This window comes from Pristiophorus japonicus, chromosome 19 (assembly GCF_044704955.1).
Source record: "Pristiophorus japonicus isolate sPriJap1 chromosome 19, sPriJap1.hap1, whole genome shotgun sequence".
In the NCBI taxonomy this organism is placed as follows: domain Eukaryota; kingdom Metazoa; phylum Chordata; class Chondrichthyes; family Pristiophoridae; genus Pristiophorus; species Pristiophorus japonicus.
In genome coordinates, this window is record NC_091995.1 from 41,920,837 (window position 1) to 41,943,471 (window position 22,635).

Below are 22,635 nucleotides of genomic sequence, written 5' to 3' on the forward strand. Positions count from 1 at the left end.
GAAGACCAGGCCCTCAAATCTGCCGCCAAGCTCATGGTCTACAGGGCTGTAGTAATACCTGCCTCCTGTATGGCTCAGAGACATGGACCATGTACAGTAGACACCTCAAGTCGCTGGAGAAATATCACCAACGATGTCTCCAAGATCCTGCAAATCCCCTGGGAGGACAGACGCGCCAACATTCGCGTCCTCGACCAAGCCAACATCCCCAGCATTGAAGCACTGACCACACTTGATCAGCTCCGCTGGGCAGGCCACATTGTTTGCATGCCAGACACGAGACTCACAAAGCAAGCGCTCTACTCTGAGCTCCTTCACGGCAAATGAGCCAAAGGTGGGCAGAAGAAACGTTACAAAGACACCATCAAAGCCTCCCTGATAAAGTGCAACATCCCCACTGAGACCTGGGAGTCCCTGGCCAAAGATCACTGTAGGTGCAGGAAGTGCATCCGGGAGGGCGCTGAGCACCTCGAGTCTCATCGCCGAGAGCATGCAGAAATCAAGCGCAGGCAGCGGAAAGACCGTGCGGCAAACCAGCCCCACCCACCCTTTCCTTCAATGACTATCTGTCCCACCTGTGACATGGACTTTAGCTGTGGCCTAGCTAGTGTTTTATAGAGCTCAAACATAATTCACCAGCTCTTGTATTCTTTGCCTCGGCTAATAAAAGCAAGTATTCCGTATGCCTTCTTAACCATCTTATCTACCTGTCCTGCTACCTTCAGGGATCTGTGGACATGCACTCCAAGGTCTCTTTGTTCCTCTACACTTCAGTGTCATCCCATTTATTGTGTATTCCCTTGTCTTCTTCGTCCTCCCCAAATGCATTATCTTACACTTCTCCGGTTTGGTTTCCAATTTGCCACTGTTCTGCCGACCTGACCAGTATATTGATACCCTCCTGCAGCCTCCCTTCAAATAGTTCTGTGCTCCAGCAGACTGACAGGTCCGAGGGAAACTTCCGGGCACGCACTTCCCCATTTAATTCCCTCGGTTTTGTGTGTTCCAGGAAAAACTCCAGCAGACTTTGGAATATCTGGAGACTCAAGCAAAAGAAAATGCCGGACGGAATGAGCAAATGAACCTCATAGACCTGAAGGTGAGGTGGTATGGGGCGGGGCGATGCTGGGGGAGGGGTTGTGCAATGGATGGGGGGGAGGGGCAGTGGAGGGGGTCAAGCCAGAATATTTAGCAGTGACCTTGACAACCAACGCAATGTGTGGTCAGCTACTGAGCAAGCGGTGGGAGTGGAGCGGAGAATTAAAGTCCGAGGTAACCTCGTTTCAGATCAGCGAAATGCACTATAATTCGTATCATTATGTGCTACTCCACCAAGTAGGTTTTGAGTCTGATGCCTGTTTATACAGCCCGCCCAATTACACTACAACACACTGCAGATGCTGGAATCGGAAATAAAAGCAGAAAATGCTTGCACTGCTCAACAGGCCAGGCAGCATTCGCAGAGAGAGAAACAGAGTTAATGTTTCAGGCCTGTGGCCCTTCGTGGAAAACGGTGGAGATGTCACAGGTTTTTAAACAGGTGCAGAGGCAGGGAAAGAGCAAAAGGGACAGCCTACGATTTATGCTGGGTAGGAGTATTAAGGATTATGGAACCAAGGCGGGTAGATGGAGTTAAGATAATGATCAGCCATGATCTTATTGAACGGTGGAGCAGGCTCGAGGGGCCAAATGACCTACTCCTGCTCCTATTTCTTATGTTCTTATAGGGTGGAAGCCAGGGGTGGTTAAATGTTGTAAATGAGAATGGCAGCATCCTCTACAGGTGCCGCCTGAAACAATAGGGGCAGATGACGGCCTGAAATTGTTGAACTCTATGGTGAGTCCAGAATTGAAAGCTGAGCTGCTGTTCCTCGAGCTTGCGTTGGAACAGTGTAAGAGTCCGAGGACGGAGAGGTCAGAGTGGGAGTGGAGTGGAGAATTAAAGTGACAGGCGACCGGAAGCTCAGGGTCACGCTTACGGACTGAACGGAGGTGTTCCGCAAAGCGGTCACCCAATCTGCGTTTACTCTCTATTTAAAGTCAATAGGATAGCGTCATTTAAACCTTGGCCAAGAGAGCCGGTCAGAGCATGTGGAGTCAGGGGTTAAGTGAGCAGAATGACTAGCAAAGCTGGCTATAAAAAGCAGAGAGTAAAGGGTTACGGGTCGCTACTCAAACTGGCAAAAGGTAGAAAGTGGTGTTCTGCAACTGAGGTTGTTTAAAGAAGTTGATGGGGGCAATCGTGAGAAATTATTTTCTCTGGTTGGGGGGAGTCCGGAACAAAGAGGCATAACCTTAAAATTAGAGCTAGGCTATGTATGTAATAACTCGATAGACTGAATACTGTAAACTAACACAGGTACAAACCTGGCTCTGCTTTATTAGGGCCCAAAGTGATTACATTACATGATGGCTTGCCTTTTATACCTGGGCCACATACACGTGCGTACAGTCCAATGACTTCTGATAGTGGCACCACCTGGTGGCTAGTAACCCCAAGCATACATACATGGCAATATCCCCCTTTGAAATATTAGTTACAGTCATTTTACAAATTGAAACGGTCCAGGACTTCTGCTGCTGAGTTGATCATCTCAGTTCAACTCCAGCCTTGGACAAGTGTTTTGAGTCTGTTCTGACTGGGGGCTGGGTAGCCGATCTGATGGGAGTGGCATTGACCATGTCAGGGATTGAAAGTCCAGATTCATTGATGACAGCGGAGTCCTCTGATGACTGAGGGTAGGTTGGTTGGTCACTGATTGTGTCTTCCTCAGGCTGTTCCGGTTTATCCGTGTGCCGCAGCTTTATCTGATCAACATGTTTCCTGCATGTTTGCCCATTCCTGAACTTGACGATAAACATTCTGCTACCCTCCTTGGTCTTAACAGTAACGGCGATCCACTTGCTATCTCGACCATAATTTAGTACATACACAGGATTGTTAACAGAAATGTCGCTTAACACAGCAGCGCGATCATGATACCACTGCTATCTTTGACGTCTGTATTCAAATGATCGTTCAAGTCAGGGTGGACAAGAGAGAGCTTGGTTTTGATCAATCGTTCAGCAGGGGGGACCCCAGTAAGCATGTGGGGTCTTGTCCTATAAGTAAGCAATATGCATGACAAGCGAGTCTGCAGTGAACCTTGAATTACACGTTTCATACTCTGCTTGATGGTTTAGACAGCACGCTCTGCTTGACCATTAGATGCGGGTTTGAATGGTGCTGACCTCACATGTTTGATACCATTGAGTTTCATGAACTCTTGAAACTCCTGACTAGTGAAGCAAGGTCCGTTGTCGCTTACAACAATGTCGGACAGACCATGAGTGGCAAACTCGACATGAAGACTCTCAATGGTAGCTGTGGATGTACTGGATGACATGATTATACACTCTATCCACTTGGAATATGCATCCACCACAACTAAAAACATCTTTTCAATGAAGGGACCTGCAAAGTCGATGTTGATCCTGGACCATGGTTTAGATGGCCACGACCACAGACTCAGCAGCGATTCCGTTGGTGCTTTACTTAGCTGCGTGCAAGTGTTGCACTGATGCACACATGATTCCAGATCAGAGTCAATTCCAGGCCACCAGATATGAGACCTGGCAATGGCTTTCATCATGACAATACCAGGATGAGTGCTATGTAGATCATGTATAAATTTCTCTCTGCCTTTCTTAGGCATGACAAAACGATTACCCCACAGTAAACAATCTGACTGAATGGATAGTTCGTCTTTGCGACGGTTGTAAGGTTTGGTTTCATCACCCATTTGCTTGGGTATGGCAGACCAATCACCACTAAAGATACAATGTTTCACAACCGATAATATCGGGTCCTGGCTGGTCCAGATCTTAACTTGTTGAGTCGTGACAGCGGTTTCTTCACTTTCAAAAGCATCCATGATTAACAGTAGGTCTGCAGGTTCTGGCGTCTCCATCTCTGATGTGGGCAACGCCAGATGGCTCAGTGCATTGGCACAATTCTCAGTGCCAGGTCTATGGCGAATGACATATTCATAGTCAGCACCCACCTCTGGATGCGGGACGATGTAATTGGTATTTATACCTTTGTTTTCTGAAAACAATTAAATGAATGGCTTGTGATCTGTTTCCAGTCCAAACCGAAGACCAAACAGGCATTTTTGTAACCCCATACGCACAAGCTAATGCTTCTTTTTCTACCATGCTGTAGGCTCTTTCCGCCTTTGACAAACTTTTAGAAGCGTGCGCAACAGGTTGTAGTTTACCCGACTCATTCGCTTGTTGGAGCACGCAACCAACTCCATATCACAGGCCAATACTAGACGCTTACACGGATCATAATGTACCAGCAGCTTGTTAGAGCAAAGCAGATTAGTAGCTTTCTCAAAAGCTCTATCTTGAGACGGGCCCCAAACCCAGTTGTCGCCTTTTCTTAGCAGCCCATGTGCAGTGGCTCTAATGAAGTGCTCAATCTGGGTAGGAAATTACCGAAGTAGTTGAGTCGACCAAGGAGCGAACGCAGCTCCATCACATTCTGAGGTTTGGGTGCATTTTTGATGGCCTTAGTTTTCAAGTCCATAGGCCTGATGCCGTCAGCAGCAATGTTCCTCCCTAGGAATTCGACTTCCGGTGCCATGAAGACGCACTTCGAATGTTTCAGTCTGAGTCCCACTTTGTCCAGACGATGTAGAACCTCTTCCAGGTTGTTCAGATATTTGCCGGTGTCACGACCTGTGACCAGGATGTCACCTTGGAACACGACGGTTCTAGGGATGGATTTCAGTAGACTCTCCATGTTCCTCTGAAATATGGCTGCAGCCGAGCGAATTCCAAAAGGACACCTGTTGCAGATAAACAGTCCTTTGAGTGTTGATGCGTGTAAGTTTCTTCGCCGTCTCGACCAGCTCCTGTGTCATGTAGGCCGATGTCAGATCCAGTTTAGTGAACGACTTCCCCCGGCTAGCATTGCAAACAGGTCATCAGCCTTCGGTAACGGGTATTGATCCTGTTTCGAAACTCGGTTGATCGTAACCTTGTAGTCTCCACAAATCCTGACAGTTCCATCACTCTTCAACACAGGAACAATGGGGCTGGCCCATTCATTAAATTCGACCAGTGATATGACCCCTTCACACTGGAGTCTCTCCAGTTCAATATCGACCTTTTCCCTCATCATGTACGGAACTACCCGAGCTTTATGAGGGACAGGTCTTGCATCTGAGTCCATGAGGATCTGCACCTTGGCTCCCATGAAATTGCCAATGCCTGGTTCAAACAGCGAGGGGAACTTTCTCAGCACTTGAGCACATGGAGTATCATCCTCCGACAATGCTTTGATCTCGTTCCAATTCCATTTGATTTTTTTTTCTAGCCAATTCTTGCCGAACAGTGTTGGACCATTGCCTGGAATAATCCATAATGGTAAATCATGAACTGCACCATCATGCGACACCTTGACTACTGCACTGCCAATCACCGTTATGAGTTCTTTAGTGTACATACACAACTTGGCATTGACTGAACTCAGCTTAGCCCTCACAGCCCTTAGTATCCCACAGCTTGTCGAATGTCCTCTGGCTCGTTCTTGATTGACTCGCACCCGTGTCCAATTCCATTGGTATCGGCACACTGTTAAGTTTCACATTAATCATTATTAATTGGCTCTTTGTTAGGACCGAATACAGTCCTTACACTTCCTCCTCTGGTATCTCGAATTGCATATCTGGATCCGCGTTATACTGGTTATCGTCCTCCACATGGTGTGTCGCAGCACGCTTGCTCAGTTATGGACACATGCGCTGGAGATGCCCAGTCTCGAGCAGCCTTTATGAATATACTGTTAAATCGACACTGATGAGGCTGATGATTATCCCCACAACGGCAACACGGTGAAATTGGATTAATTCCCGTTGGCGGACTTTGAGCAGCCACAGGTTTCGCATACGCGGTCGAGTAGGCCCTGCCATATGCAGCTCTGCCAAACGACGATACAATTTTGTTTACAGTATTTGCCGAGTTCCGATTTTTCGATGATATCTGCTTTAATTTTTTGTCCATTGTCATGCATGCCCGGACAATCGTAATGGTCTTGCTCAAATCCAGTGTCTCTGCCGCCAGTAGCTTACGCAGGATCACCTCGTGGTTGATGCCGATTATAAAGAAGTCCTGCAACATGTCTCCAAATGCATTTTCAAACTAACACGGTCCAGCTAGACGTCCTAGGTTGGCAACGAATTCCAACACATCCTGGCCCTCAGAATGAACATGCTTGTAGAATCTATATTGTGAGATGATGATGCCACCTTCTGGTTTGAGATGGTCACGTACCAGAGCGCACAATTCCTCATAGTCCTTGTCCATTGGACTTGCAGATGAGGGAAGATTCTTTGAGCCCATAGATTTTCGGACCGCAAACTGTGAGGAAGACCGGCAATCATCGAACTGCATCAGTGGGTTCCTCCATTTTGTTGGCCACAAAGTACTGGTCCAGGCGAGCTACAAAATCTGCCCTGTCCTCTCCCTCCAGGAATCTCTCCAGAATTCCAATTGTGTTCATTTTTGCATGCGAAGGTTCTTAAGTTACCTTGTCGCCAAATGTTATGTATTTAATAGCTCAATAGACTGAATACTATAAACTAACACAAGCACAAACCTGGCTCTGCTTTATTAGGGCCTGAAGTGATTACATTACATGATGGCTTGCCTTTAATACCTGGGCAGCACACACGTGCTTACAGCCCAATGACCTACAACAGTGGCGACTCCTGGTGGATAGTAACCTCAAGCATACATACATGACACAAAGGGTAGTGGAAATCTGGAACTCTCTTCCCCCAGAAAACTGTTGAGGCTGGAGGTTCAATTGAAAATGTCAAAACTGAGATTGAGATTTTTTTGCTGGGTAGCAGTATTAAGGGTTACAGAACCAAAGCGGATAGATGGAGTTAAGATAATGATCAGCCATGGTCTAATTGAATGACAGAACAGTATGGAGGGGCTAAATGGCCTCCTCCTGTTTCCATCTTTTACACGACCAGCAAAAGTTCAAATGGTCATTTCCTGATGCCAGGTGTGGTTATGCCGGGTGTAAAAAGCGAGTCGCAGGTTTCCAGTGTAACGTGTACATATGCAGAATTTTCCTTCTAAATGCTTTTCTGTGGGGGGGTTGGGGGGGGGAGAGCTTTTGGGTGATGAAGTGAGCTGTCTTCTCGGATCCCCTCCACGCACACAGAAGACAAACTGGAGAGCTGGAAATACCGGGGGAGGGAGTGGGGGGGGTGGGGAGGGGAGTGAAAATGGTCTTCGGCAAAACAGCCAACTTCAATAGAAAAGAAAAGCAGGTGCAGTATAAAGCAGGCAGTCGATTCTCTACCATTGTGTGCTTCCGCACAAGAGCCACGTCAATCCCACTGACTTGCCCAACTGCCCGCTATGAGAAGAGCAGTGGTTCCCTAAAAGCCTTGGCCACCATTCCACAATTGACCAAAGCCACTTAAGCACCCCCGGCCGCTACCAAATAACCTGATCAGTTAGATCGTTGCTGTTAGTGGGGCCTCGCTTGGCCAGAATGTCAACATAACAACATGCACTGCACTTCCACAGTGACGTGCAGAGTATGCGAGTCAGTGACACATGGGAACACCATCACCTGCAAGTTCCCCTCCCAAGTCACACACCACCCTGACTTGGAAATATATCGCCGTTCCTTCATCGTCGCCGGGTCAAAATCCTGGAACTCCATCCATAACAACACTGAGAGCACCTTCACCACACGGACTGCAGCGGTTCAAGAAGGTGGCTCACCACCACCTTCTCAAGGGGCAATTAGGGACGGGCAATAAATACCAGTGATGGCCACATCCCATGAATACATTTTTTTTTAAATGAACTTCAATATCGATAAGTGTGAGGTGTTACTTTTTGGTAGGCAGAATAATGAGACCACATACTCCTTGGAAAATAAGTTTTTAAATGGAGTACGGGAGCAAAGGATACACAAATCACTAAAAGTAACGACGCAGGTTAATAAGGCCATTTAAAAAAAAGCAAGCAAAGCACTGGGTATTTCTAGAGGGATAGAATTGAAAAGCAGAGAAGTTCTGTTAAATTTATATCGAACCTTGGTTAGACTACACTTGGAGTATTGTGAACAGCCCTGGTCTTCATATTATAAAAAGGATATAGAGGGATTGGAGAAGGTGCAAAATAGATTGATTAGAATGATACCGGAACTGAGAGATTATACCTATAAGGAAAGATTGAACAAACTGGGACTCTTTTCACTATAAAGGAGAAGGCTGAAGGATGACCTGATCGAGGTCTTTAAATTATGAAAGGGTTTTATGGGATGGACGTAGAGAAGATGTTTCCACTTGTGGGGAAGACCAGAACTCAGGGACCATAAATATAAGATAGTCACTGATAAATCCAATAGGGAATTCACAAACCTCTTTACCCAGAGAGTGGTGAGAATGTGGAACTCGCTACCACAGGGAGTGGTTGAGGTGAATAGGATAGTTGGATTTAAGGGGAAGCTAGATAACCTCTATTCCTTTCTCCTTCATGTGTTTATGTTGATGGGGTTAGATGGAGGGGGGTGGGAGGAGGCTCGTGTGGAGCGTAAACACCAGCATAGACTAGTTGGGCTGCATGGCCTGTTTCTGTGCTGCGTTCTATGTATTGTGTGTGTGTTCACAGTGGCTCAGTGGGTAGCACACTCTCCTCTGAGTCCAGAGACTTGAGCACATAAATCTAGGCTGACAGTGCAGTGCAGTGCAGTGCTGAGGGAGTGCTGCACTGTTGGAGGTGCCGCCTTTCGGATAAGGCGTTAAACCGAGGTCCCATCTGCTCTCTCAGGTGGACATCAAAGATCCCCACGGCACTATTTCAATGAAGAGCAGGGGAGTTCTCCCTGGTGTCCAGGCAAATATTGATCCCTCAATCAACGAAACAAAACAGATTATCTGGCCGTTATCGCATTGCTGTTGTGGGAGCTTGCTGTGCGCAAATTGGCTGCCGCGTTTCCCATATTACAACAGTGACCACATTCCAAGAGTACTTCATTGGTTGTAAAGCGCTTTGAGACATCCGGTAGTTGTAAAAGGAGTTGTATAAATCCAAATCTTTCTCTTACTTTATGTATGAGCTCCACAAGTAAACTCAATGGATCTGAAGCACTTTAAGGCTGGGAGATGTGTTATGGCTCGATATAAATACAAGTCTAACTGACCGTCCCCACTGCCCTACTCTTAGTTACCGGGGCAGATGGATAATAAAATAAACAATCAGAAGTATGCTTTTAAACGGAAGTCACCAGTTGTGGATTGTTGTTTTGGGTATGTTTTCCATTTTGTGCGGGGCAAAGATTTAAAAAGTTGCAGTTACTGGCCTCACGATATGCTCAGGATGAAGTTAAAGAACCTGTTTTACACAGTACACTAATGGAATCTAATGTATACAACTTGTATTTATATAGCGCCTTTAACATAGTGAAATGTCCCAAGGGGCCTCACAGGAGTGTTATAAGACAAAATAAATAAATTTGACGCCGATCCAAGTAAGAAGAAATTACAGCAGGTAACCAAAAGCTTGGTCAAAGAGGTAGGTTTTCAGGAGTGTTTGAAAGGAGAAGATTGAGGTAGAGAGGCGAAGAGGTTTAGGGAGGGAGTTCCAGAGCTTGGGGTCTAGGCAACAGAAGGCCCGGCCACCAATGGTGGAGCGATTATAATCAGGGATGCTCAAGAAGGCAGAATTAGAGGAGTGCAGACATCTCTTGGGGGGAGGGGGGGTGCGGTTGTGGGGCTGGAGGAGATTACAGAGATAGGGAGGGGCGAGTCCATGGAGAGATTTGTAAATAAAGATGAGAATTTTGAAATTGAGGCATTGCTTAAGCAGGAGCCAATGTAAGTCAGCGAGCACAGGGGGTGATGGGTGAGCGGGACTTGGTGCGAGTTAGGACACGGGCAGCCGAGTTTTGGATCACGTAGGGTAGAATGTGGGAGGCCAGCCAGGAGTGCGTTGGAATGGTCAAGTCTAGAGGTAACAAAGGCATGGATGAGGGTTTCAGCAGCAGATGAGCTGAGGCAGGGGCGGAGACGGGTGATGTTACGGAGGTGGAAATAGGTGGTTTTAGTTATGCCGTGGATATGACACCTAGGTTGCGACCAATCTGGTTCAGCCTGGGAAAGATGCCAGGGAGAGGGATGGAGTCGGTGGCTGGGGAACGCAGTTTGTGATTGGGACCAAAGACAATGGCTTTCATCTTTTGGACTTAATTGGAGAAAATTTCTGCTCATCCAGTACTGGATGTCGGACAAGCAGTCTGACCATTGAGGCGTCGAGAGAAGTAGTCGTGAGGTAGAGCTGGGTGCCGTCAGTGTACATGTGGAAGTTGATGCTGTGTTTTCGGATGATGTCACCAAGGGGCAGCATATAGATGAGAAATAGAAGGGGCCAACGATAGATCCTTGGGGGACACCAGAGGTAACGATGCAGGAGTGAGAAGAAAAGCCATTGCAGGAGATTTTCTGGCTACGATTAGATAGATAAGAATAGAATCAGGCGAGTGCAGTCCCACCCAGCTGGACGATGGTGGTGAGGCGTTGGATGAGGAGGGATAGTTTACCTTCGTCACACTCACAAAGGATGTCATTTGTAACTTTTATGAGAGCCATTTCGGTACTGTGGCAGGGGCAGAAACCAGATTGAAGGGATTCAAACATGGAGTTGTGGGAAAGGGTGGACACTGATTTGGGAGGCGACAACACGTTCAAGGACTTTGGACAGGAAAGGGAGGTTGGAGATGGGGTGATAGCTAGCAAGCAAGTGGGGTTGTTTTTTTGAGGAGAGGGGTGATGACCCAAGATTTGAAGGAGACGGGAACAGTACCCGAGGAGAGAGAACCGTTAACAATGTCGGCTAACATGGGAGCCAGAAAAGGAAGTTGGGTGGGGGTCAGCAGTTTAGTGGGTATAGGATCGAGGGAGCAGGAAGTGGGTCTCATGGCAAGATGAGCTTGGAGAGGTCAAGAGGGAAGATCAGTGAGCAACTGAAGAAAGATGCGAGTTTAGGGCTAGGGCAGGTGGGAGCCTCAGATGAAGTTTGGCCTGGTGGGCTAGGGGAAGAAAGGGTACTGGAAAAGGCAGATAATCGGATAGTCTCAATCTTTGAGACAAAAAAGTCCATGAGCTCCTCACACTTGTTGGAGGTGATTGTGGTTGAGACAGGGGAGAGTGGTTTAAGAAGATGGTTAGCAGTAAGGAATAGTAGCTGGGGGTTATCTTTGCATTCCAGAATGACCCTGGAATAGTGAGCAGTGTTGGCAGACAGCTTAGGGGTCCGATAGTACTTTGTGGTCCAGCCAGATCTGATGGTGAAGGAAGGAAGGAAAGAGACCAAGAACGTGGATATCTATATATCCCCCTTCCACCACAACTGGACACTCAGCTCCTTGCTGTTAGTGGGACTTTGCACTTCCACAAGTAACTCAATAGATCTGAAGCACTTTGAGCCATTGAGATGTGGTTATGGCTCGATATAAATACAAGTCTTCGGGAGAGCTGTGGAAATACTGGAAGAATGCCGTGTGGAAATTCACCCACTAAAGGTCTGGTCTGAAAGACTATATCACATTTCCTCAATGCAGCGCCACCCTCAATTGCTGCTCGAGCCCTGATGTGGGTGTATGAACCCATAACCTTCTGGCCCAGTGCCACCCGCTGAGCCGAGCCCAGCCGAGCTGATTCCCACTGGCCGCCATACTGTGCAGCACAAGGCTTCAGAGCCAAAGTGTGACCTCTCGTCCAAACGGACGATCATTGGAATGGGATGTTCCGAGACCTTGCACACAGCGGAAGGACCTCAGACACACCAGCAGGACATCACAGACACACCAGCAGGACCTCACAGACACACTAGATGCTTACATGGATCATAATGTACCAGCAGCTTGTTAGAGCAAAGCAGATTAGTAGCTTTCGCAAAAGCTCTATCTTGAGACGCACCCCAAACCCAGTTGTCACCTTTTCTTAGCAGCATGTGCAGTGGCTTTAATAAGGTGCTTAATCTAGGTAAGAAATTACTAAAGTAGTTGAGTAGACAAAGGAACGAATGCAGCTCCGTCACATTCTGAGGCTTGGGTGTATTTTTGATGGCCTTGGTTTTCGAGTCCGTCGGCCTGATGCCGTCAGCAGCAATTTTCCTCTCCAGGAATTCGACTTCCGGTGCCATGAAGACGCATTTCGAGCGTTTCAGTCTGAGTCCCACTCTGTCCGGATGATGTAGAACCTTTTCCAGGTTGTTCAGATGTTCGACGGAGTCACGATCTGTGATCAGTATGTCATGACGGTTCTGGGTACAGACTTCAGTAGACTCTCCATGTTCTTCTGAAATATGGCTGCAGCCGAGCGAATTCCAAAAGAGCACCTGTTTGAGTGTTGATGCAAGTAAGTTTCTTCGACGTCTCGACCAGCTCCTGTGTCATGTCGCCCGATGTCAGATCTAGCTTAGTGAACGACTTCCCCCCTGGCTAGCGTTGCAAACGGGTCTTCAGCCTTCGGTAACGGGTATTGATCCTGTTTCGAAACTCAGTTGATTGTAACCTTGTAGTCTCCACAAATCCTGACAGTGCCATCACTTTTCAACACGGGAGCAATGGGGCTGGCCCATTCATTAAATTCAACCAGTGATTATGACCCCTTCACACTGGAGTCTCTCCAGTTCGATTTTGACCTTCTCCCTCATCATGTACGGAACTGCCTGAGCTTTATGATGGACAGGTCTTGCATCAGAGTCCACGTGGATCTGCACTTTGGCTCCCGTGAAGTTGCCGATGCTGAGTTCAAACAGCGCGGGGAACTTGCTCAGCACTTTAGCACATGGAGTATCCTCCACCGACGACAATGCTTTGATCTCGTTTCAGTTCCATTTGATTTTTTCTAGCCAGTTCCTGCCGAAAAGCGTTGGACCATTGCCTGGAACAATCCATAATGGTAAATCGTGAAACGCACCATCATACGACACCTTGATTACTGTACTGCCAATTACCATTATGAGTTCTTTAGTGTATGTACACAACTTGGCATTGACTGGACTCAACTTGGGCCTCACAGCCTTAGTATCCCACAGCCTGTCGAATGTCCAAACGGACATTGATTGACTCGCACCCGTGTCCAATTCCACCGATATCGGCACACCATTAAGTTTTACATTAATCATTATTGGTTGGCTCTTTGTTAGGAACGAATACAGGCCATACACTTTCTCCTCTGGTATCTCGGATTGCTTATCCGGATCTGTGCTAGACTGGTCATCATCCTCCACATGGTGTGTCGCAGCACGCTTGCTCAGTTGCAGACACGTGTGCTGGAGATGCCCCACTCTCAAACAGCCTTTACAAATATACTTTTTAAACCGACATTGATGATGCCGATGTGGGGGAAATCAACGCCAACATGGTGATATCGGATTCATTCCCGTTGGCGGACTTTGAGCAGCCACAGGTTTCACGTATGCAGTCGGGTAGGCCCTGCCATATGCAGCTCTGCCAACCGATGATATCTTGTTTACAGTATGTGCCGGGTTCCGATTTTTCAATGATATCTGCTTTAAGCTTTTGTCTGTCGTCATGCATGATTGGGCAATCGTGATGGTCTCGCTCAAATCCAGCGTCTCCGTCGCCAGTAGCTTACACAGGATCACTTCGGGGTTGATGCCGATTTATAAAGAAGTCCCGCAGCATGTCTGCCACTGCAGTTTCAAACTTACATGGTCCAGCTAGACGTCTTAGGTCGGCAACGAATTCCAATACATCCTGACCCTCAGAACGAACATGCGTATAGAATCAATATCTTGAGATGATGATGCCTTCATCTGGTTTGAGATGGTCATGTACCAGAGCACACAATGTTTCATAGTCCTTGTCCATTGGACTTGAGGGCGAGAGGAAATTCTTTGAGTCCATAGATTTTCAGACCGCAAACCGTGAGGAGGATCACCCAGCGCTGAACTGCGTCTGCCTCGTTCTCCATTTTGTTGGCCATGGAGTATTGCTTCAAGTGGGCTACAAAGTCTGCCCAATCTTCTCCCTCCACGAATTGCTACAGAATTCCCATTGTGCTCATTTTTGCATGCGATGGTTCTTGTTACCTCATCACCCAATGTTGTGTATGCAATAACTCAATAGCCTGAATACTGTAAACTGCGAACAGGTACAAACCTGGCTCTGCTTTATTAGGGCCCAAAGTGATGACATTACAAGATGGCTGGCCTTTTATACCTGGGCCGCGCACACGTGCACACAGCCCAATGACCTCCAACAGTGGCGCCACCTGGCGGCTAGTAAACCCAAGCATACTCGCATGACAGAAATGATAGTGAGGGAAGATAGATTATGAGAGTAAACTAGCACGAAATATAAAAACAGGTAGTAAGAGTTTCTACAGATACATAAAAAGGAAAAGAGTGGCTAAATTAAATGTTGGTCCCCTGGAGAATGAGGCTGCCAAATGGAGAACAGGGAACTGGCAGAGCCGTTGAATAAATATTTTGTATCGGTCGTCACGGTAGAAGACACTAAAAACATCCCAATAGTAGATAATCAAGGGGCTATAGGGAGGGAGGAACTTAATACAATCACTATCACTAATGAAGAAGTACTCGGTAAAATAATGGGACTAACGGCGGATAAGTCCCCTGCACCTGATGGCTTACATCCGAGGGTCTTAAAAGAGGTGGCTGCAGAGAAATTGGTTGCAATTTACCACAATTCCCTGGATTCTCCGCCGGTCCCAGCGGATTGGAAAACCACAAATGTAATGCTTCTATTTAAAAAAGGAGGCAGAGAAAAACCAGGAAACTATAGACTAGTTGGCCTAACATCTGTCGTTGGGAAAATGGTGAAGTCCATAATTAAGGAAGCAGCAGCAGGACATTTGGAAAAAGTATAATTCAATCAAGCAGAGTCAGCATGGTTTTATGAAGGGGAAATCATGATTGACAAATTTGCTGTAATTCTTAGAGGATGTAGCGAGCAGGGTGGAAGGAGGGGGCGCAGGGGGGGGGAACCAGTGGATGTGGTGTATTTGGATTTCCAGAAGGCATTCGATAAGGTGCCACATAAAAGGTTACTGCACAAGATAAAAGTTCACGGGGTTGGAGGTAATATATTAGCAGGGACAGAGGATTGGCTAACTAACAGAAAACAGAGAGTCGAGATAATTGGGTCAATATCCGGTTGTCAAACAGTGACCAGTGGAGTGCCGCAGGGATCAGTGCTGGGTCCTCAACTATTTACAGTCTATATTAATGACTTGGATGAAGGGACTGAGTGTATTGTGGCCAAGTTTGCTGATGATATAAAGATGGGTGGGAAAGCAAATTGTGAGGAGGACACAAAAAATCTGCAAAGGGATATAGACAGGCTAAGTGAGTGGGCAAAAACATGGCAGATGGAGGAAAATGTGAGGTTATCCACTTTGGAGGAAAAATAGAAAATTTAATTATAATTTAAATGGAGAAGAATTGCAAAGTGTTGCAGTACAGAGTGACCTGGGAGGCCTTGTGCATGAAACACAAAAAGTTAGTATGCAGGTACAGCAAGTAATCAGGAAAGCAAATGGAATGTTGGCCTTTATTGCAAGGGGGATAGAGTATAAAAGCAGAGAAGTCCTGCTACAACTACAGGGTATTGGTGAGGCCACACCTGGAGTACTACGTGCAGTTTTGGTCTCCATATTTAAGGAAGGATATACTTGCATTGGAGGCTGTTCAGAAACGGTTCACTAAGTTCATTCTAGAGATGAGGGGGGTTGACTTATGAAGATAGGTTGAGTAGGTTGGGCCTATACACATTGTTCAGAAGAATGAGAGGTGATTTATCGAAATATATAAGATAATGAAGGGCTCGTCAAGGATGCAGAGAGGATATTTCCATTCATAGGAGAAACTAAAACTAGTGGGCATAGTCTCAGAATAAGGGGCCGCCCATTTCTTCTCTCAGAGGGTGGTAAATCTCTGGAATTCTCTGCCCCAGAGAGCTGTGGAGGCTGGGTCATTAAATATATTTAAGGCGGAGATAGACAGATCTTTGAGCAATAAGCGTACAAAGGGTTATGAGGAGTAGGCAGGGAAGTGGGGCTGAGTCCATGATCAGATCAGCCATGATCTTATTGAATGGTGGAAACATAGAAACATAGAAAATAGCTGCAGGAGTAGGCCATTCGGCCCTTCGAGCCTGCACCGCCATTCAATATGATCATGGCTGATCATTCACCTCAGTACCCCTTTCCCGCTTTCTCTCCATACCTCTTGATTCCTTTAGCTGTAAGGGCTATATCTAACTCCCTCTTGAATATATCCAATGAACTGGCATCAACGATTCTCTGCGGCAGGGAATTCCACAGGTTAACAACTCTCTGAGTGAAGAAGTTCCTCCTCATCTCAGTCCTAAATGGTCTACCCCTTATTCTAAGACTGTGTCTCCTGGTTCTGGACATCCCCAACATCGGGAACATTCTTCCCACGTCTAACCTGTCCCATCCCGTCAGAATCTTATACATTTCTATGAGATCCCCTCTCATCCTTCTAAACTCCAGTGTATAAAGGCCCAGTTGATCCAATCTCTCGTCATATGTCAGTCCAGCCATCCCTGGAATCAGTCTGGTGAACCTTCGCTGCACTCCCTCAATAGCAAGAACATCCTTCCTCAGATTAGGAGACCAAAACTGAACACAATATTCCAAGTGAGGCCTCACCAAGGCCCTGTACAACTGCAGTAAGACCTCCCTGCTCCTATACTCAAATCCCCTAGCTATGAAGGCCAACATACCATTTGCCTTCTTCACAGCCTGCTGTACCTGCATGCCAACTTTCAATGACTGATGAACTATGACACCCAGGTCTCATTGCACCTCCCCTTTTCCTAATCTGACACCATTCAGCTAATGCTCTGCCCTCGTGTTTCTGCCACCAAAGTGGATAACCTCACATTTATCCACATTATACTGCATCTGCCATGCATTTGCCCACTCACCCAACCTGTCCAAATCACCCTGCAGCCTCTTAGCATCCTCCTCACAGCTCACACCACCACCCAGTTTAGTGTCATCTGCAAACTTGGAGATATTACACTCAATTCCTTCATCCAAATCATTAATGTATAATGTAAAGAGCTGGGGTCCCAGCACTGAGCCCTGTGGCACTCCACTAGTCACTGCCTCACATTCCGAAAAGGACCCCGTTTATTCCGACTCTATGCTTCCTGTCTACCAACTAGTTCTCTATCCACATCAACACATTACCCCCAATACCATGTGCTTTGATTTTGCACACCAATCTCTTATGTGGGACCTTGTCAAATGCCTTTTGAATGTCCAAATACACCACATCCACTTGTTCTCCCTTGTCCACTCTACCAGTTACATCCTCAAAAAATTCCAGAAGATTTGTCAAGCATGATTTCCCTTTCACAAATCCATGCTGACGTGGACCGATCCTATCACTGCTTTCCAAATGCGCTGCTATTTCATCCTTAATAATTGATTCCAACATTTTCCCCACTACTGATGTCAGGCTAACCAGTCTATAATTTCCCGTTTTCTCTCTCCCTCCTTTTTTAAAAAGTGGTGCTTACATTTGCTACCCTCCAGTCCATAGGAACTGCTCCAGAGTCGATAGACTGTTGGAAAATGATCACCAATGCATCCAGTATTTCCAGGCCACCTCCTTAAGTACTCTGGGATGCAGACAATCAGGCCCCGGGATTTATCGGCCTTCAATCCCATCAATTTCCCCAACACAATTTCCCACCTAATAAGGATTTCCTTCAGTTCCTCCTTCTCTCTCGACCCTCGGTCTCCTAGTACATCCGGAAGGTTATTTGTGTCTTCCTTCGTGAAGACAGAACCAAAGTTTTTGTTCAATTGGTCTGCCAGTTCTTTGTTCCCCATTATAAATTCACCTGAGTCCGACTGCAAGGGACCTACCTTTGTCTTCACTAATCTTTTTCTCTTCACATATCTATCGAAACTTTTGCAGTCAGTTTTTATGTTCCCGGCAAGCTTCCTCTCGTACTCTATTTTCCCCCTCCTAATTGAACCCTTTGTCCTCCTCTGCTGAATTCAAAATTCCTCCCAGTCCTCAGGTTTGCTGCTTTTTCTGGCCAATTTATATGCCTCTTCCTTGGATCTAACACTGTCCTTAATTTCCCTTGTTCGCCACGGTTGAGCCACCTTCCCGTTTTATTTTTACTCCAGACAGGGATGTACAATTGTTGAAGTTCATCCATGTGATCTATAAATGTCTGCCATTGCCTATCCACTGTCAAACCTTTAAGTAACATTTGCCAGTCTATTCTAGCCAATTCGCGCCTCATGCCGTCGAAGTTAGCTTTCCTTAAGTTTAGGACCTTAGTTTCTGAATTAACTGTGTCACTCTCCATCTTAATAAAGAATTCTACCATATTATGGTCACTCTTCCCCAAGGGGCTTCGCACAACAAGATTGTTAATTAGTCCCTTCTCGTTACACATCACCCAGTCTAGGATGGCCAACTCTCTAGTTGGTTCCTCGACATATTGGTCAAGAAAACCATCTCTAATACACTCCAGGAAATTCTCCTCCACCACATTGCTATCAGTTAGGTTAGCCCAATCAATATGTAAATTAAAGTCGCCTATGATAACTGCTGTACCTTTATTGCACACATCCCTTATTTCTTGTTTGATGCTGTCCCCAACCTCTCTACTCCTATTTGTTGGTCTGTACACAACTCCCACTAGCGCTTTCTGGCCTTTGGTATTCCACAGCTCCACCCATACCGATTCCACATCATCCAAGCCAATGTCTTTCCTTACTATTGCATTAATTTCCTCTTTAACCAGCAATGCCACCTCGCCTCCTTTTCCTTTCTGTCTATCCTTCCTAAATGTTGAATACCCCTGGATGTTGAGTTCCCAGCCTTGGTCACCCTGGAGCCATGTCTCCGTGATGCCAATTACATCATTTCCGTTAACTGCTATCTGTGCAGTTAATTCGTCCACCTTATTCCGAATACTCCTCACATTGAGGCACAGAGCCTTCAGGCTTGTCTTTCTAACACACTTTGACCCTTTAGAATTCTGCTGTAAAGTGGACCTTTTTGTTTTTTGCCTTGTGTTTCTCTGCCCTCCACTTTTACTATTCTCCTTTCTATCTTTTGCTTCTGTCTCCCTGCATAGGTTCCCATCCCGCTGCCATTTTAGTTTAACTTCTCCGAAACAGCACTAGCAAACACTCCCCCTAGGACATTGGTTCCGGTCCTGCCCAGGTGCAGACCGTCCGGTTTATACTGGTCCCACCTCCCCCAGAACCAGTTCCAATGTCCCAGGAATTTGAATCCCTCCCTTCTGCACCACTGCTCAAGCCACGTATTCATCTGAGCTATCCTACGATTCCTACTCTGACTAGCACGTGGCGCTGGTAGCAATCCTAAGATTACTACTTTTGAGGTCCTACTTTTTCATTTAACTCATAGCTCCTTAAATTCATCTCTTAGGACCTCATCCCATTTTTTACTGATATCGTTGGTACCAATGTGCACCACGACAACTGGCTGTTCACCCTCCCTTTTCAGAATGTCCTGCACCAGCTCTTACTTCTACCAGGTGGTCTACTCCTTCTTCTATTTCTTATGTTCTTATGTTCTTATGTTCTTAATCTGACTCTCGCTCTCCCTCTTCAACTCTCTCTCTCTCCTTTCTCACTTGTCTCCCACTCTCCCGCTCCCTTTTCATCACGTGTCCCTCTCTCTCGCTCTCTCTCCACCCTTTCCTCACATCTCTCTCTCTCTCCCACTCCCTTCTTCACACCTGTCTCTCTCTCTCTCTCTGCCGCACCCCTCCCACTCCTATCTACGCTATATGTCTCTCCCTCTTTCCAGCTCACTCACCTGTATTGTCTCTCTCTCTCTCTCTCTCTTTCTCACTTGTCTCCCTAACCACCTGTTCCTAAGCTCGCTCTCTCTCCTATCTCCCACACCTATCTCTGTCTCTCTCCCTCACCTGTTTCCTCTCTCTCTCTCCACACTTCCTTACCTGTTTCTCGCGCTCTCTTTCTGTCTTCCTCACCTGTCTCTCTCTCCCTCTTCCTCACCTGTCTCCCTGTCTCTCCCTTTTCCTCACCTACTTCTCTCTCTCTCGCTCTTACACACCTGTCTATCTCCCACTTCCTCATCTCTCTCTCTCTCTCTCTCTCTAAACTCTTCCTAATCTTTCTCTATCTCTCCACTTTTCCTCACCTTTCTCTTTATCCCAATCGCTCACCTTTCTCCCTCACCCTCACCTGTCTCTCTCTCATTCTCTCTCACCTCTTCCTCACCTGTCATCCTCGCTCTGCCTATCCCTTTCCCCCCTCTCTCTCCCCTCTTCCTCACCTGTCACACTCTCTCCCCTCTCCCCTCTCTCCCTCTCCCTCACTGATGTCTCTACCACGCACTTTTCCTCACCTGTGTGTATCTCTCTCTTTTCCTCACATGTGTCTCTCTCACACCTTCTACCTCACCTGTCTCTCTCTGCCTCTTCCTCGCCTGTCTTCTCTCCCTCTTCCCCACCTGTCTCTCTCTCTCTCATTCTCTCCTATCCCTCTTCCTCACCTCTCTCTCTCTCTCTCTCTCTCTCTCTCTCCCCCCCTCTCTCCCTCTCTCCCCATGTTCCTCACCTGTCTCTCTCTGTCCCTCTTTCTCACCTGTCTCCCTCTCTCCCCTTTTCCTCACCTGTCTCTCTCACTCATTCCTCTTCCTCAACTGTCTCCCTCTTCCTCAACTCTCTCTCTCTCTCCTCCTTCCTCACCTGTCTCTCTTTCTCCCTCTCCTTTTTCCTCACCTGTCCCCCTCTCGCACTCTCTGCCCTCTTCCAAACATCTCTCTCTCTCTCTGCAACTCCCCTCTTTGTCACCTTTCTCTATCTCTCTCTCCCCCCTCTCTCTCCCTTCTACCTATTCTCTCTCTCTCCCTCTCTCCCTCTTCCCCACCACTCACTCTCTCTCCCATCTCAACCACCTATCTCTGTCTCGCTCCCTTGTTCTCACCTGTCCCTCTCTCTCTCCCCTCTTCCTCATCTGTCTCTCTTGCTCCCTCTTCTCACCTCTCTATCTCTCTCTCACTCTTTCTCATCTGTCACTCTGCCTTTTTTTCACCTGTCTTTCTCTCTATCTATCTCTCTCCCTCTCCCCTCTTCCTCATCGCACCCCCTCCCCTCTGTCTCACCTCTCTCTCTTGCTCTCTCTCCCTCACTCTTCCTTACCCATCTCTTGCTACCTCTTCCTCATCTGTCTCTCTCGCTCTCTCCCTCTCCCTCTCTCTGCCCTTCCCTCATCTGTCTGTATCTTTCTCCCTCTTCCTCACATATTTTTCTCTCTCTATCTCCCTCTTCTTCACCTGTCTCGCTCACTCCCTCTCACGCTTCCTCACCTCTCTCTCTCTCTCCCTAAATCTCTCTCTCCCCCTCTCCCCCCTCTCTCTCTCTCTCTCTCTCTCTCTCTCTCTCTCTCCCTATCTCACCCCCTCTCTCTATCTCTCCCCTCTACCTATTCTATCTCTCCCTCCCTCTCTCGCTCGCTCTCGCACTCTTCCTCACCTATCTCTCGCTCTCTCTCTCCCCTCAGCCTCACTTGTCTCTCTCTCTCTCTCTCTCCCTTTCTCTCGCTCTCGCTCTCTCTTCCTCTCCACCCTCTTCCTTACCTGCCTCCCTCTCAGTCCCTATCTCTCTCGCTCCCCTCTTCCTAATTTGTCTCTTTCTCTACCCCTTCCTCACCTTTTTCTACCCCTTCCTCACCTTTCTCTCTCCCTCTTCTTCACCGTTCACTCTCTCTCTCACTCCCACTCTCCCTCTCCTCTCTCTCTCCCCGCTCCCTCACCTATCACTTTCCATCTCACTCACCGATCTCTCGCCCTCTCCATTACCTGACTTTCTCTCTTTTATCACCTCTCTCTCCACTCTTCCTCTCCTGTCACTCTATTTCTATCGCTCTTGCTCTTTTGTTCTTTCCCCTCATCCTCACCTGTCTCTCTTGCTCTCTCTCTCTGCCTCTCCCTCATCTTTCTGTATCTTTCTCCCTCTTCCTCACATGTTTCTCTCTCTCTATCTCCCTCTTCTTCCCGTGTCTCACTCACTCCCTCTCTCCAACTTCCTCGCCTGTCTCTTTTCTCTCTCTCTCTCTCTCTCTCTCTCTCTCTCTCTCTCTCTCTCTCTCTCTCTCTCTCTCTTCCCCCCCTCTCTCTATCTCTCCCCTCTACCTATTCTGTCTCTCCCTCTCTCTCCCTCTCTCTCCCGTCTCAACCACCTATCTCTGTCTCTCTTCCTCTTTTTCACCTGTCCCTCTCTCTCTCCCCTCTTCCTCATCTGTATCTCTTGCTCCCTCTTCTCACCTCTCTATCTCTCTCACTCTTTCTCATCTGTCTCTCTGCCTCTTTCTCACCTGTCTCTCTCTCCATATCTCTCTATCACTCTCATGCTTTCTCATCTGTCTCTCGCTCCATATCTCTCTTCCTCATCGCACCCTCTCCCCTCTGTCTCACCTCTCTTGCTCTCGCTCTTTCTCTCTCCCTCACCCATCTTTCTCTACCTCTTCCACATCTTTCTCTATCGCTCACTCCCTCTTCCGTTCCTGG

General features: G+C 47.2%; 1 protein-coding gene across 1 annotated transcript in view; it reads left to right on the top strand.

The window, feature by feature from the left end:
- LOC139230189 (E3 ubiquitin-protein ligase TRIM39-like) overlaps positions 1-22,635 on the top strand; it is a 118,856-nt gene that overhangs the window by 19,726 nt on the left and 76,495 nt on the right. The window contains exon 2 of the mRNA XM_070862029.1: positions 1,010-1,099. Within this exon, the coding sequence (XP_070718130.1) occupies positions 1,010-1,099 (90 nt within the window). The remainder of the gene's footprint in view (positions 1-1,009; positions 1,100-22,635) is intronic.